This window comes from Dipodomys merriami, unplaced genomic scaffold (genome assembly GCF_024711535.1).
Source record: "Dipodomys merriami isolate MVZ:Mamm:240054 unplaced genomic scaffold, mDipMer1.0.p SCAF_12, whole genome shotgun sequence".
NCBI classification, from domain to species: domain Eukaryota; kingdom Metazoa; phylum Chordata; class Mammalia; order Rodentia; family Heteromyidae; genus Dipodomys; species Dipodomys merriami.
In genome coordinates, this window is record NW_027202493.1 from 22,105,863 (window position 1) to 22,123,554 (window position 17,692).

General features: G+C 37.2%; 1 protein-coding gene across 1 annotated transcript; it reads right to left on the reverse strand.

The window, feature by feature from the left end:
* Nucleotides 1-705: 705 nt before the first annotated feature.
* On the reverse strand, nt 706-17,508 carry Cfap96 (cilia and flagella associated protein 96). Its single transcript, XM_070015980.1, has 8 exons — nt 17,406-17,508; nt 14,671-14,851; nt 12,341-12,560; nt 6,375-6,512; nt 6,210-6,285; nt 2,422-2,601; nt 1,586-1,755; nt 706-897 (listed from the first exon to the last, which is right to left on the reverse strand). Exons 2-8 carry the CDS (start codon nt 14,768-14,770, stop codon nt 849-851), a joined length of 933 nt encoding a protein of 310 aa, XP_069872081.1. The 5' UTR covers nt 14,771-14,851; nt 17,406-17,508; the 3' UTR covers nt 706-848.
* Nucleotides 17,509-17,692: the final 184 nt, after the last annotated feature.

Below are 17,692 nucleotides of genomic sequence, written 5' to 3' on the forward strand. Positions count from 1 at the left end.
CACACTGATGTACTTTTCAGCATGTGTATGCCCTGTTGGTGAGCTGACCCCTTTTTATTATTATGAAATGGCTATCCCTGGTGAGATCTCATATTCTGAAGTTTTTGATATAGAAACTATAGGGTTTTTTATATTTGCAGAGCATACCTATTTGCATCCTTTTACTTTGTGATGCATCAGTAGGGCTGAGGAGTGATGGATGCTCCAGGAGAGGCAGCTGTACGCAGCTAGGGACAAATACGAAAGACTGCCAACCACAAAGCTCATCCTTCTTCTCCTTGTAAGGTGCCAAGCCAATAAGTTCATTCTCATTTCCCTCAACTCATAATCTGTTGCTTTGCATAAGTTAAAAACAGAAGACATGGCAACCTGTATACCCATGCATGATACAATATAAACAAATCTAATTTGTATTTGCTATTGAGCATATTGATAGGTTGTGACATTTGATTATCGCTATTTAAAATGTCTCAAAGAATAAGCAACTTAAGAATTTGCTGTGCACTTTCTCACCTCCGATCCTTACTACTGCCCCTCCCATCCCCCTTACAATTTCTTAAAATTAAAACTCCTTAAAAATGATAGGCTATATTTCAACATTTAGTAGACAGCATATTCTACTTAGAAATATAGATCTAAAGACATAAGTCAGAAAGCCCACTTCAATTATTAGCAAATACTATTTATTAACTGATAGTATTGAAATCAAAAAGAATATCAGAGTTTCAGGTTGAAATTTCTTTGAGATACTTGAGCTATCTGTTCCACATTTTGTATTTTTTTTCCAACAATTAGCTCTTCATAAGGAGTCATTGGTCGTCAGGATCTAAAAGCTACTTGTCTTCCAGTTAATAGGACTGTACTGAAGCAGTCTTGTAATTACTTGTATTCAGTGTTCTACAATTAGAAAATAACACATAGTTTTATAGTTATATTTTATAGGTAAAAATCTGTGCCCTCTCATAATTTGTTAACATTCTCATAATTTTCTAGCATGCTAATTATCCATAAAATGTTTCCTTCCTTTTATAGTTGTGACTATCTAACCCAGCATCTTGACACGTTATACATGCGAAGCATGTAGTCTCCCACTGAGCTATACACATCTTCAGCCCACAAACAAAATATTCTTGTCAACTTAAAACCTTTATCTTTATTAAAGTCAGATATATCAGGGAGCCAGTAACTCATGCCTGTAATCCTAGCTACATAGGAGGCTGAGATCTGAGGATCCTGGATCAAAGCTAGCCTGGGCAGGGAAGTCTGTGAGACTCTCCTATTAATCACAGAAAAAGCCAGAAATAGTGCGGTAGCTCAAGTGGTAGAGCACTAGCCTTGAGCAAAAAGCTCAGGGACAGAGTCCAATCCCAGAGTTTGAGCCCCAGGACAAGCAAAATGATGATGATGATGATGATGATGATGATGATGATGATGATGATGATGATGATGATGATGATGATACATATATACATACACAAAGTCAGAAAGCATAATTTAAGAAGAATTATTATGGGAAATAAAAGATTACTTTGAAGTATAAAAGGTAGACATCTTGATTGTTGAAACAAGTAAAAGATTTTCCTACCTTTTGACATTCAAAGCCACTATACTTTCAACTGGTCTGCTTTTTGGTCCATTTGGTGGATGGAAAATCTTCTCACTTTTTCCAACAGGCTCCTTTCTGAATTTAACCTCAGCTGGTTCAACAGAATGTGACGGATATGGGTCAAATGTTCCAGCCTTCATTCCACCAGGCTACCAAGAAAAAATAGACTGTCTCATGGGATTTTGTAAAATGCTTCTGCACAATTAGATCCTGAAGAATTTTCTTCATATTTTGGTAGTCTATAAAGTTGGTTTCACATTTTACAAAAACTATCTTTTCTTTATGGACAGGGCTGGGAAAGGTGGGAAGAATGCTGGAAGTGATGACATTGATCAAGATGCATTGTATACTCATAAACTGACATATTGAAACTCCTTTATACCAGTGATACTGATCAAGATGTACTGCATTTATAAATGGATTTGTTGAATATAGCCCTTTGTACAATTACTTAAAGATACAAATGAAACCAGGCACTGGTGACTCACTTCTGTAATCCTAACTACTCAGAAGTCTAATATCTGAGACTTGTGGTTTAAAGCCAACCAAGGCAGGAAAAGTATATGAGATTCTTATCTCCAATAAACTATCGAAAAGTCAGAAGTGGAGTTGTGGCTCAACTGGTAAAATCTTAAGCCTTGAGCCAAAAAACAAATCTCAGAGATAATGCCCAGGCCCTGAACTTAAACCCCAGGAGAGCATGAGGAGGAGGAGGAGAAAGAGGAGGAAGAAGAGGATATAAAAAAGCAATCCTTTTGTACAACTAATGAAAAGTAATTTTTGAAAATGAATTGATTAAAATGAATTTTACTTACTTTTTTTCCAGGAGAAGAGGGTTTAAAAGAACCTGAAAGTAATTCTTTTTTCACTTCTTTTTTGATTGGAGGCAAAGTTTTCTCAAATAAGTAAGGATTAACATCAAAGTAATCCTTTGGGTAAAGATTTAACTTGAATGGAGCCCCCTTCATCAAACGGTGGTGGTCCTCTATGTGTTTCTATAAATTGAATGAAATTACACAGTGTAAGTAATGCAATCTGAAAATAATTTAGAGTAAAATTCGTTTACATTTAATATAAACATGTAGGTTCTATGACATATATTGCTGAATACACTTTAAAATTTTTGTTTTACAAATGAAAAATATGCCGATCTCTGAAGAAGTATATGTCTTATTTGTTTGGTGTGTACATTTTTTGAAGCATAGAATGTATTACCGGATCAAAGCTTTACTGTCTGGGCAATATTAATTCTATTTAAAAAATTTGATTGGTCTCTTGTGTACTGTTCAAATCCCAGTTCCTTCTTGCTTTTTAAGGATTTCTCAGAGAATTTTAGAAAGTTACTTAACTTTTGTAGTGTTTCTTCTATAATTGTAAATAAGACTATTCCCCACCCATTAATATGTTGTGAAGAATAAGATAAAATTATGGATCTAAAGCACCCAGTATATATAGTAAATCCTCAGTTAAATTCATTTTATTACAACAAAAAGCTTTATTTTTACCTTGTATCTATTTCATATTACAACATTTTAGCTACTTAGTGCTCAAGTAAAACAAAGATTTATTTTGTACTTAGGTTGCAATCTTTTTTTAGGACAGTACTACGTATAAAAATTGCTAGCTGTTAATAAACTAGCAAAATACCCCCGCTTTCACTATATTTGATGTCAGTATAACATGTGGAGGAGATGGGGACAAACAAGTCGTTTAAGGATTCAGGTGGACCTGTTGCAACAATGAGAAGTACAAAATGTCATGTCAAAACCAGCTTTACAATGTCGGTGTGGGGGGGGAGGGGGGTATAATTGGGTGGGGGGAGGGGGGTAAAATTGGGTGGGGGGAGGGGGGAGGCGGGGAAGGGAAGTGAAGGGTAAACAAAGGAGGAGGCTGCAATGCTTGGTAAGAAATGTATGCATTATCCTGCCCATGTAATTGTAGCCCCTCTGTACAGTATGTTCCCAAATAAAATAAAATACAATTAAAAAAATAAACTAGCAAAATAATTTACGTGAAAACAAATTCTTTATAAAATTCACTAAATGGGGCTGGGAAGGTGGCTCAGTGGTAGAGCGCTTGCCTTGCATGCATGAGGCCCTGGGTTCCATTCCTCAGCACCACATAAGCAAAAAGAAAAAAGCCGGAAGTGGCGCTGTGGCTCAAGTGGTAGAGCGCTAACCTTGAGCTGAAGAGCTGAGGGACAGCGCCCAGGCCCAGAGTTCAGGCCCCACAACCGGACCCCCCCCAAAAAAAATTCACTATATATTTTAGCCAGGCCCAAATGGTCATGCCTGTAATCCTAGCTACTCAGGAGGCTGAGATCTTAGGATCGCGGTTCAAGCCAGCCCGGGCAGGAAAGTCCGGGAGACATTTATCTCCAATTTTACCACCAGAAAACCAGAAACAGTGCCATGGCCCAAGTGGTAGAATGCTAGCCTTGAGTTAAAGAGCTCAGGGACAGTGCCCAGGCCTAGAGTTCAAGTCCTGTGACTTGAACTCTACACACACACACACACACACACACACACACACACACACACACACACACACACACACACACACACACATAAAGACATCAAAGAAATGAACATTGCTGACATTTTATCATTCAACAAATTGAATTTAAGTGAAATCTCAAATAGTTACTTGAGAGAAATTATTTTCACTAGTAGGACCACTACCCAAAGCTCTTTTGGATTTTTTTTGTGTGTGTGAAAATACTGTGCAGAGGGGTTACAATTACATGGGCAAGATGAGTACATTTCTTATCAAGCATTGTTGCCTCCTCCTTTGTTTCCCCTTCCCATCCCTTCCCATCCTCCCCACCCGTCCCCCTACCCAATCCTCCTCCCTGACCCCCACCAAAGTTGTAAAGTTCGTTTTCGACTTGTACATCTCATTGTTGCAATGGGTCCACCTGTATCCCTAGTTAAACGATTTGTTTTTCCCTTCCCCTCCACAAATTATACCGATACCAAAGCAAGGGTTATACCATGGGGGAGGGACATACAAAGCAACAAAGAAATCATCTTATAAATATGTTAGAAACAATCGCAAGAAGAAACATTTGAATACAGAAAGAACAGTGCTGGGGGAATTTCAATACCAAATTTCAAATTCTACTACAAAGCCATAGTAATCAAAACAGCTTGGTCTGACACAAGAACAGACCTCAGGACCAATGGAATAGAATTGAAAACCCAGAAATGAACCCACAGACCTATAGCCATCTACTCTTCGATAAGGGAGCTAAAAAAATAGAATGGAAGAAAGACAGCCTCTTCAGTAAATGGTGCTGGCAAAACTGGTTAACTACTTGTAGAGAACTAAAGCTAGATCCTTATATATTACCCTGCACCAGAATCAACTCCAAATGGATCAAAGACCTCAGAGTCAAAGCAGACACTCTGAAAACATTACAGGGTGGAATAGGAGAAACCCTAGGTCTCCTTGGCACAGACCAAAATTTTCTTTTGGATTTTTTTTCAATCTTTTTAAGATTTTTTTCCCCCTGCTCCTCTGTGCCCTGTTCCTTTCTCCACTCTGCAAGACTTTGACCAGTTCTTTGCATCTGCCTCTCCATCCCATATCACCAAGTGGTACTGACCATTTATTCTATGTATATTATATTTTGGGCATAGCATATTTCAAATTTAGATTTCATAGGAATCACTTTTTAAGCTATTTAAATTATAAATAACCAAAATCTTACCTCATCGATTTCTGATTATATTGATATTCTGTATGTTCCATCAATTTGCAGATACTCTTAATGATTCTGATGCATGTTATTATGAGGTTAATATTTAAGGATTGTGTTTTTACTCAGTGTGATTATTGTTATCAGAAAAATACCGTATATTTTATAATGACACCTGAACTAACTCCTCAGTGAGTACTGAACACAGAGAAAAGATCCTTCTGAAAGAATGGTGGTAATGGTGTCTAGTTCTGACACAGAGCTTGGTACAGGGGAAGATCTCAGTAGCTATGCAGAAACTTCATGATTCACAGGGTATGGAATAAAATACCCCAAAAAGTTTTGCCTCGTTAGTAATTATTTGTCCTAGATCTAGCCCAGTTCTTGCCCCACTTAGTATTAAACATTTGAGTAATTTAACTACCTTCCAAAGTACAACCCAAGAATATAAAAATACAAAAATATACAGCACTCAAGGCCAAGGCTTCCAGTGCCTGCCTGAATATTACTAATAAGGAAAAGTAGGGAAATTTGCCATTATGTTCCTAAGCATAAGATATAAGACATGTGGTAGAGATGAGGCTGCAGATTTAGACATGACTCCACTAAAAAGCAAATAAACAAACTTGATCCGGCCAAGTTAACAGACTTACAGCTAGTTCAGAGAGATTCAAGACAGATGTGAACAACAACAGCAGGAGATACAAATTCATCCTGGAAAGAACAGACAGGATCTAAAGCAAAACCAGAAATCTCCCACCAGGAAAATTAAAATGATTACCAATTTATAAGCATCCATCTACTATTGCCTCAATGATACAAAGAGAGGAAACCAAACAGTCTGATCACAAGTAAATCTTCAAAGTCAGACAATAAGATTTGAAAAGTTACAAGTTATTTTACCTTGTAATTTACTTTCGCCTCATCATAAAAATCAGCAGAGTGTGATAATTGCTTGCCTATTGTCACATTTGCATAGCTAAAGGAGGAAAAAATAAGCAATGGTGAGTTATACAGGTTTTTTTTTAAATTCAGAACAAATACATAAAGCAATGCAGAGTGCCTTACCCATATCCAGTTCCTTTCTTTCCTGGGTTTGTGTATAAATTCTTTCCAGGTGGTTCATACTTATCCTTAGGTTTTGCCTGTGCACTGAAGAATGGGATTGGACCACCTATTGTTCCATAGTAACTTCCCAATCCACACCTTCATGACAAATGGGGTTGGTTTGGAAAAATGAAGAGGTTAAAATGTAATTCCATCTTAAATATTTCACTGAAAATGTTTCAAATACTGATTTTTTTAAAAACGGTATATAAAGGGATTGGCCCACTTGACTCTAGTAAGCAAACCAGAACCTCTTTCTGTTCACTTTAATCTATTTTCCTAATTTTTCAAAGGCAACTTTTTCTTTTGTGCCAGTCTTGAAGCTTGAACTCAGGGTCTGGACACTGTCCCTGAGCTTCTTTGTGCTCAAAGCCAGCACTCTAGCACTTGAGCCACAGTGCCTCTTCCTGCTTTTTCTGGAAATAAAAGTCTCAAGGTCTGAGCTGGCTTTGAGCTGCAATCCTCGGATCTCAGACTCCTGAGCAGCCAGTGCCCGGTTAAAGTCACACATTTTGAGATATGCTTTTGATTTTTTAATGTATGTTTCAAATGTCCCACATAAATAAAACTTTACATATAAAACATCATAATCTAGGCAATTAGGATGGTTCCCATTTGTCTAGTAGCCTATAAACAGAGTGTTAGTGTTTTTAGATGACTTTTTAGGCATTTTTAGGCAAGTTGGTTAATAAATGATTTATTCTGAAAAGTATACTTTCAAAACATATATTTCAAACTGTTACTGTTGGACAGAAAAAACCATAACATTGTTTGATTGCATCTAAGTTATGTAATCAAACAATTTATTACCCAGCACTGTTTTATCAAATGTTTTCTTTACATTTTTTATAAATTTGAAAGGATAATTAATGCATTAACAATCATATTAATTTCCAAGTTACCACTTAAATAAACAAGTTTTTACATTAATGAAATAGTCTACAAAAATGAAATATCATACATTTATGTTAAATTTTTTTAAACTAAACCTGGTTCCAGTGGCTCACACCTAGAATCCTAGCTACCCAGAAAGCAGAGATCAAGAGGATCATGGTTCAAGACCAGCCTGGATACAAAGTTCACAAGACCACTTCTCCACCAGTTGTTGAGTGCAGTAGGTGTACCTATCAGCTAGCTACAAAGGAGAATGAAATCAGAAAGATTATGGTTCAGGCCAAAATGGTCTAAAATGTTTGGACGACTCCATCTCAGTGGAAGAAGCTGTGCAGGGTGATGTGTACCTGTCAGGGAGCTCCTACAGGATGTCTAAAATAGGAGAGTCACTGTCCAACCATGTGTTCTGACAAAAAGTCAAACAGCTAGTACAAAAAAGGGCTGGAGGCATGGCTAAGTAGTAGAGGTCCCAGGTTCGAACCCTAGTACTGAAAACATAAATTTGGTACAATATTAACATTAATTGCCTATTTTTATTAACTCCTACTTATGATCATATGTGATAACATTTTTAAATGCAATGAGGAATATTATGTAAGGATATTGTAGTGAAAAAGAATTCTAGACTAGCTTTAACTAGAACATGATTAAAGCAATCACTGAAAGTCACTACATTTAGAATGTATTCAATGCCTGTGGCTGGGGGAGGGTAGATAATGGGAGGCTGGATTGATCAATACACACTGTATGAATTTGTTGGAACCCATTAATATATGCAATGAATATATAATAATAAAAATGTTTCATGGATTTTTTTTGTCAGTACTGAGGCTTGAACTTGGGACCTCATGCCCTTGCTCAGCTTTTCTACTCAAAGCTTGTGCTCAACCACTTGAGACACACCTCCACTTCAGCTTTTACCCAATCAGATGGGTAAAAGATGGGTAAAACATCAACCCAAGTTGATATTATGTGAAATGAACCCCAAGATAAGGGCTCAAATTTTTTTTTTCTTGCTTGCTATTGTTTCTAACATATTTATAAGGTATTTCTTTGTTGCTTTGTATGTCTCTCCCCCATGGTATAACCCCTGCTTTCACTGTATTTGATGTTGGTATAATTTGTGGAGGGGAAGGGAAAAAACAAATTGTTTAAATAGGGATACAGGTGGACCCATTGCAACAATGAGATGTACAAGACAGTTATGTCGAAAAACAAACTTTACAACTTTGCCGCGGGGTGGGGGTGGGGGGCAGGAGAGGCTGGGGGAATAGTGGGTGGGGGAGGTGGGAAGGGATGGTAAGGGGAAACAAAGGAGGAGGCAACAATGCTTGATAAGAAATGTACTCATTGTAATTGTAACCCCTCTGTACCATATTTTCACAATTAAAAAAAAAAGATGATGCTAAGTGAAATGAACCCCAAGATATGGACACAAAAGTCCTTTCTTTGTTCTTGTTGTTTTCAATGTACTATGTGATTTTTTTTGTTTCTTTTGTATGTTCTTCCCTGCTGTGGTATATCCCCTGTTATCACTGTACTTGATGTTGGTATCCTGCATCTTGTATATACATTTGTCTAATTTGGGGAGGGGAAGGGGAATAGCAAAACATTGAAACAAGGACACAGGATGACCCATTGCAACAATGATATAAGATAGTATATTGGAAATGGACTTTACAGCTTTGGACAGGGGTGGGGGGAGGAGAGAGGGAGGGAAGGGATAGTGAGAGAACAACAAGGGAAGGGGTAACAATGCTCAAGAAAGAATGTACTTATTGTACAGTATCTTTACAAGAAAATAAAAAAAAAAATTTTTTTTGGGTCCGGTCGTGGGGCCTGACTCTGGGCCTGGGCGCTGTCCCTCAGCTCTTCAGCTCAAGGCTAGCGCTTTACCACTTGAGCCACAGCACCACTTCCGGCTTTTTTCTTTTTGCTTATGTGGTGCTGAGGAATCGAACCCAGGGCCTCATGCATTGCAAGGCAAGCACTCTACCACTGAGCCACCTTCCCAGCCCAAGAAAATAAAATTTTTTAAAAGAGCAAATATAATTCTCATTTTTCTGATATTAATACAACACTTAAAAATTAGAAATGAAATGGGTAGTAAAATAACCTTTTTCTGCAGAAATTTAAAAGCTAGCAAATAGAAACTCTTGGAAAAAAATAACAATTTAAGCTCTTCTTAAAACAACAATAAGGAGAATATTTATTTTATGATGGAACCTAAATAATGCAAGTAAAACTATGTGTTTAGGAAATTTCTAAAATCTAAAAATGTTATGGTAATTAAAAGAAAGCAATAAATTAAATAGGGCTCTCAGTAAAATGTACTGAAGGTATAGTATTCTGAATTAAAGCAGGAGAAATTAATACTTATAAGCAGAGACTAAGAAGTAAGAAAAATTTTACATTCAAATATTAGACTATTTAAAGCTATTATCTTTGGGCTGGGAAGGTGACTCAGTGATAGAGTGCTTGTCTTGCATGCATGAGGCCCTGTGTTCAATTCCTCAGTACCAAATAAGCAGAAAAAGCCAGAAATGGCGCTGTGGTTCAAGTGGTAGAGCACTAGCCTTGAGCTGAATTGCTGAGCTGAATCTGCCCAGGCCCAGAGTTCAGACCCCATGACCGACAAAAAAAAAAAAACTATTATCTTTGAAAATTATGGTAAAAACAGGCAATGTGTTATGATACATAATGAGAAAAGATAATATACATGTTTAATGTGATAAGAGAAAAATTAACTGGAAAAGATGAAAGAATATTCACTTTGTATAACTGATGATCAATGTATTTTAAACTTTTATGAAGCTTGTAATGTCTGAAGCAAACTAATATACCAAATTTGGTGATTTGAAATCTAATCATTTGGTTTCCGAAGGTAATAAAGGACTGATTTCAAGAATTGTCTCAGAAAAGCCCAAGATCTAAATATTTTTGCAGAACTCAACCAAATCTCTAAAGTCAAGCTCTTGAAGTTATTTTAATTTTCCAATTTTTATTAGATAAATGTACATTGATATTAAAATGTGGCCAAAGTGTATAATAAAAATATCCAAGAAACTTCAACCTCTCAATGAAATGTTCCAAAATTAAGTATGAACATATAATTATGCATATTAAATAAGAAGCACAGCATAAGAAATTGAATGTTATGCTAACTTTTGAGGTGAAATGTGTATCTATGTGTATGTATGCTTGAATTTGTGGTCATGTACCTTAACATAATGGGATGTTTACTGCCTTATTAAATGGGAGTGAATATCTAAACAGAGGAGAGGTTTTTTTTGTTATACATTTTGACAACTTGATATATGAGATATTTAACTGTGTTATTCATCAACCAATAAATAACTTGAAGGAAAAACAAGAAACACAATCCAACATTCATACCTAGAAAAATGAAGAAGTTCAAGAAACAAAAATAATATTAAAAATAAATATTCACACCTATTGAAAGTACTGAAAAATAAAATATTAAGCCCTAAGGAGAATTTCAATGGAAAATGTACTCACTCCAAATAAAGAGCATAATTTTTGCAGAGAAGACAAGATTGCTTGTTAGAAGTAAGTCTGAATGATGGAAATGTAGTAAGAGCCTATCGCCAGGGCTTCACACTTGTATTGCTAGCTCAGAAGCCTGAGAGATCTAGAGACTCACAGTTTGAGGCCAGCCCAGACAGAAAAGTTTGCTAGACTCCAACTCCAAAATAAACAGCAAAAGAAGAGTTGGAGGAAGGCTCAAGTGGTTAAGTGCCAGCCTAGCAAGAGCAACACCTTGAGTTCAGGCCTCAGAACCTCCAAAAAAAGAAGAAAAAAAGAGAAAAAAGTATTCCTATTAAAGAAAATATAGCAAGTAAGCACCAAATAAGACTAAGCAATCCTATCATAAATTCTAAATCAAGAGAGTTAATAGTATGAATGAATATTCTAAATCTTAGCTTTATAACATAATATAATATGGACTACCCAGTCTTATTCATTAAGACATTTATTTAATGATTAAAAAAAAACTTTCACATTAATAACTGTCAAACTATTGTTAAATCCCTAGAGTGTATCATCACAGTGATTTTATTGTTTTTATCAGCACACATTAAATTGTACAAGAGGATTTCATTGGGACATTTCCACAAATGTAAAACAATGTATCATAATTGATTTCACCCCCTGGTCACTCTCCTAGCCCCCTCCCCCTTCATTAAACAATTTCAACAGATTTTAACATTCCATTCTCAAATGTACAAAAAGAAACTCCATTAACTATATTCATCCTCATTCACTCATCTCAGTGACTTAAAAATACTGTATTTCTTATAAACTAGATTTTTCCATCAAAAAAGATTCCTCTTAATTTCTCTTAATTTCATCTTTAAAATCTGTACCTTTAAAATACTTGAGTACAGGGGGGAGGATGGGAAAGGATGGGAAGGGGAAACAAAGGAGGAGGCTACAATCTTGATAAGAAATGTTCTCATTATCTTGCCCATGTAATTGTAACCCCTCTGTACAGTATTTTCACAATAAAAAAATAAAAATTTTAAAAAATAAATAAAATACTTGAGTACAAAAGTAATGAAGAGTATAAAGGTGATAAACAAAGATAATTCTTCCCCTAACTTGTCTCTTGCGAAGTTCTTGAACAAATTTATTTCCATCATTTAGTTGGCTTTATCATGCACTCTAATAATGACAAAGATAATTAAAAATTAGTATTGAAGTGGCGCTGTGGCTCAAGTGGTAGAGCACTCGCCTTGAGCTGAAGAGCTAAGGGACAGCACCCAAGCCCAGAGTTCAAGCCCCACAACTGACAAAAAATAAAAATACATAAAAATAAAAATTAGTATGATAATGGGAATATATTTCCAGTTACCTGCCAACTTCAATTGCCCAATAAACAAAGTAGCCTACAAATCACACCAAATATGGACTGTCATTTGGAAGTCCTACAGAAAAACATACATGTTTTTTCAGCTAGATGGGAAAAAGTGCAGAAAGTGTATTGAAGACATTTCTCCCCGAACACTTACGGCTTCTTCCCTCCGCTACTGGGGATGAAGGCTCTGGTTATATTCTTTTTGGCTTCTTCCATCATAGCCCGTCTCCTCACTTGATTCATATTTATATAGCCTTCACCTTCAAAAATCCTTGAAAACTGAGGATCAAAATAACCTGCCTGGAGGGCTGACAATGCTTTGGATCCCCCAGGTAGCATCTGTCTATTTTTGGTTGCAGCCTCATTAAATGCTCCTTTAAAAACAAAGAAAAAATCGTAATTTTGAAATCAGTAGTAATTAAAGGCATAAAAAATCTTTTATATCAGAAAAATTTCCAATATGATTGAGGACAGTTATGAGTTTGAGCTCCATAAACACTATTTCAACATGTCTACTGAAATCTGTGTTAAATGAAGTATTGACAACCCAGGTGCTGGTGGCTCATGCCTGCAATCCTAGCCTCTCAGGAGACTGAGATCTGAGACTGGTGTTTTGAAGTCAGCCCAGGCAGATAAGTCCAGAGACTCTCCTATTAACTACAAAAAGCTGGAAGTGGAGCTGTGATTCAAGTGGTAGAGTGTTAGTCTTGAGCAAAAAGGCTAGGGACAGTGTCCAGGTCCTGAGTTCAAGCTCAGCACCAGGAAAAAAGAGAAGAAGGAAGGGAAGGAGGGAGGGAGGGAGGGAGGGAAAGGAAAGAAAGGAGAGAAGGAGCAAGGGAGGAAGGAAGGAAGGAAGGAAGGAAGGAAGGAAGGAAGGAAGGAAGGAAGGAAGGAAGGAAGGAAGGAGAGAGATGGAAGGAGGGAAGGAGGCATTAAAATCTAAGAGATTCTTTTTGTTTTTTTATTGTGAAAATACCGTACAGAGGGGTTACAATTATAAAATCTAAGAGATTTTATCTGAACAAGTGGGGTTAAATGTTATGCAGTCTGAATTCTAGAGGTAAAAGAGAACTTAAGGATCACCTAACCCAATGTTTCTCCAGCAACTGGGAAACAGTGTTTGTGTGTGATCAGTAAGAATAATATACAGGCTGGAGAGAACAGTGTGCCTCCAAACTGGAGTAATTCTGCTCCTAAGGATATGCTCAGAACACACGAGGGCTATGCCCACCTATGAACAAGAATGGTTCATAGATTTTTGTTTGTTTTTGTCGTTCATGAGGCTTGAACCTTGCTTGGGCCTAGGCATTGTCTGCTGAGCTCTTTTACTCAAGCCTGGCATTCTACTACTCTGAGCCACAGCACCACTTTCTGGTGGTTAACTGGAGATAAGAGTCTCAATGGACTTTAACTGCTCAGGCAGGCTTTGAATCGCTATCCTCAGATGCCAGCCTCCTGAGAAGCAAGAATTACAGGCGTGAGACACCAGCACTCTGCTTGGTTCATAGATCTTTAATAACATTTACTAATTGTACAAGGCAGGAGGGCACTTCTGGGCTTAATCATCAAAAACAAGACACAGCCCAAATGCCCATCAACAGAACAAATTTTTAAATTGTTATGTTTGTATAAAAAATACTAGCATCCCAGTAATTTGGTTTAAAAGCAGTTTGTAAATATTTAGAACATTTATAGTTTGAATGTGGGACAGCTTAATTTGGGAAGTCTTAAAATAGGAAAACATTTTTTGAAGTGCATACAACCCATAGTTCAAGTGGTTAATAAAATGTGAATTCGGATCACCAAAAGGTGATACGTTTAATATTCAACTCAAATTCAATAGTAAAATATCTTGACAATGCCTTCTTTTAGCATGTGGTCACCCCATTCCCTTCCACAGACAGAGTAAATATTGGATAGCCTTTTTGTCATTTTTAATGCTTAGTAAAAATTGCTTATCTTGGTTTTTAAATTTTTCAAATTTTATCTTGAGATATTTCCATATCAGAGCATTTTTCCTTGTAACAACAATCTCTAGATGTCAACAAATTTAACTAATACATACAAAGTGTACATTTAAGCATTTTAATTATAACTTTTCTAAAAATTCCCTCAGCTTTTCATTTAGCATTTCAGTTTTCAGGAAAGTGGTAATGGAGAGCCTTTTGGGATACAAGTGGAAATGTTGTTTGCATAGTCTCGTGTCCATTCCATCTTAAAGCAAAATATTCTTGGAGATATTTCCTAGGAACCTTTATGGAAAGAAATGAAATTACTTTTGAGAACAACAAAGAAAAGTCAAGGAAGTAATACAATGAGCTTCCTACTCTTGGAAAGTTAAGTCGTCTCTTAACTGTATTGCCTTGTTTAGAACTCAGTACTGTAATACACAGACCACTAAAATAGCATTTACCTTACATATTAAGTACAACTGTTTTACAGAAAACACTCACTATTCAGCCATATGCTACCAAATATACTTACGATTATATGATGATACATATTTATCACCAACAGTTACGTATTCCATCTCGCTGAAGAGGCCAATCCTCTCCATGTCTGTTTTTCCTCCTTCAGCAGGCATGATTGCTTCTTATACTGGCAACGTCTAAAGCTTCCTTAAAGCTGCTAGGCAGCAACTCTTAAAACAAATTATTGCTTTACACTGAAAAATAGGAGGAAAAACTTTAGCCACAAAAGTGATTACTAAATTTCAACCCAAGTTATTTTCACCTAAGATTTCTAATATTTACTATAAAACAATAGGGGTGACAGTGAACAAAATACATTATACTCATAATGGACATGTTGAATTAAAGTCACTATGTACAACTATGTAATTAATAATAATAATAGTATCCCAAACTACTGGGAAAAGAATCTACTTGGCTGTGTGGAGAATAACACCAGTAATCAAAATTATCACCAAGAAGACAGCCTTTGCCTCTATGTGAAATGCATACAAATTACCAAGGAACATGTATGATAGCATCTCCTGAATATTTGTTGGAAATAAAATTACTACCATATAGTAGAAACATGGATAAGTGATATGCTTCATTTGAGAAGTTCAAGATCGATTTTTAAAACCATAATTATATGTGGGATATATATATATATATATATAGTTGGGATGAATTTGACATCCTACATTTGTCTATAATATTGAAACTTATAACAGCTTTTCAGAATGCACAGCACATATAAGTACTGCCCTGAAGTATGTGGGGGATTTCTTTTCAAATTTAAATGAATATAAGAAATGAGTCACTGGCACAATTAGTTCATTAATGGGATGAGGAAGGGAGAAGACAGTGGTTTAGGCAAAATGAAAACACAAACAACTAAACAGACAACACTTTGTGATGAATTAGGAATATGTAAAGCTCAGACCCTAGTGAGATTGCTTTAGAAATGATTTCACAAACAAAAGGTGAAATATCACATTCAACGTGCAAGTATTACTTTAGAAATTGTTTTAATTACATACATTCTTAAAAGGAAGCCAAATGAGCTAATAACACTTTCATATCAATGCTTGTTTTTTTTCAGCATAAACTATAATGTGGGCCCAGGCATGCATTAGTGAACAAACATAGTGACCTATGGAGCTCATGCTAGGACCAATGATAATCACTCTCCCTAGATGCCTAGTTTGCTATTGATATTTTGTTGCTATTATCCTCCGTTTCAGAATAAGGGGATGGAGCACAAGTAGGTCAGTAAGTATAGGTGATACTCTAAGTTCACAGGAAGACAAGCACAGATGACAGTACAGTCCATTCTCAGTATGTGGCCCTTGGATACAGATCAAGACTATATCACCTGGCCAGACTCCTGTTCTACCTCCAAAACAAGTTAAGAACCTGAGTTCATAGTAAGCTGTTTCCATTGCTCCTTGGTATGCTTACCTATTTGCAACTATGGTTTATCTATGTGTGAATCATTGCTAATTTGCTGCATCAAAGGGCAAATGTAGATTCAGTTAAGAAAAAAAAAATACCCTTCCCATCAGACCTCTTCCTCTACCGAGTACACTTGAAGACTTTAAACATCAGTGGTATTTGGTTAAAGATTGTTTCATCGCTTTATATTGCCCATGCAAAGCCTTAAGGGTTCAAGTACATAAGGCCCACTAGCAGTCAGTGATATATGTCGCCACTGAACTTCATCACACCCTATTCCCCTTTTCAGGGTTGTTTTTTAAAATAAGGTCTAGCCTTCAAATAAAGATCCTCTCATCATGGCCTACAAAATGCTGGGATAGAGCACTCTGATTGGGCTTCTAGCTCTAATTCTCAGGTTGGGTAATTAGCAACAGTGCTATTGCACTTTTTTTGTTATCCGGGTTCTTCTTTGTGCCTTCTCTGTCCCCACATCCCAATTAACACTGCTCTTTCTTTCAGACTGCTTGTTTTTCACTTCTTTATCCTATCATAGCAGCATGCTCATCTCCTCTCAAGTTTCATCATGGTTTTTCTAATGGGTCATCGTTTTACAGCTCCAACGTAAGAAATTTGTTTTGGTCTACTACACAAATCTAGCAGACTGGAAAATAAGTGTAACACAAAAGGAGTCCATTCCCCCACTAACCTGTGGTTCTTCTTCACTACTTTTTGGGGGACTTATTTATGCTGCCCAGGTTGGATTTAAACTACTGGTTCAAGCTGGGACTACAGATGGCTCGCTACCCCACAACCCTGGGGGCAACTTTGGCTCTACTTTACCACAGAATTCCGGTCTATGTAATGTCGGGCACACAATTAAGTCAGCCAGAGAGGAAGGCAGGGAGGAAAGTGGTTGCCTTTGACGTTTTCCCCCTACTTAATTCTCCTAAATTTTTATTGAGCAGCATTCACACATCCATCCATCCATTCACTCATTGAACAGATGCTTTGCAAACTCTCCTTCGAGGCGGGTTCCCAGCAGGAAAATGAGACTGCACAAAGCAAAGATCTCCTCCCCAACAGGTATTACAATCCAGAAGTATAACAAGAGTGGAGAATGTCAAGTTCCCCACAAAAGGTGTGTGGCCAGCGTGCCGTGGGCGGCGGGATGTTGTACAAGACGAAAGCTCCGACTGAGGCGGTGTGCAAATGCATGGTCGCTGGGGAGGTACCGCGTCGCCAGGTATCTAGGTATTTAGGGGACCCCTGGTGTCCGCGAGGTCACCTCTTCCAAGGGGACTGGAGCCGACCACCCAGATAAGACTGTCCCACCTTCAAACCGGATTAACTCCGCTGCAGCAGCCGCGAGAGCGCGCTCTAAGCTAAGCACGAGCACCCCGGGGAATGGCTGTCCCCCAGTCCTTTCTGAGCGTTCTTCCCCTGGCTGGCCTTTGTTGTGCGGCGTTGCCATGGGTACGGGAGAATCCATTTCCAGTTCGCTTAGGGAAGGCACGAGAGGAGCTCGAACGCGCACCAGAAAAGACAAAGAGTGATTTACGATCAATAGCAGTAAATAGTCCTCAGAATATTAAAACAACTCAACAGGAAGAAGTCTTCCT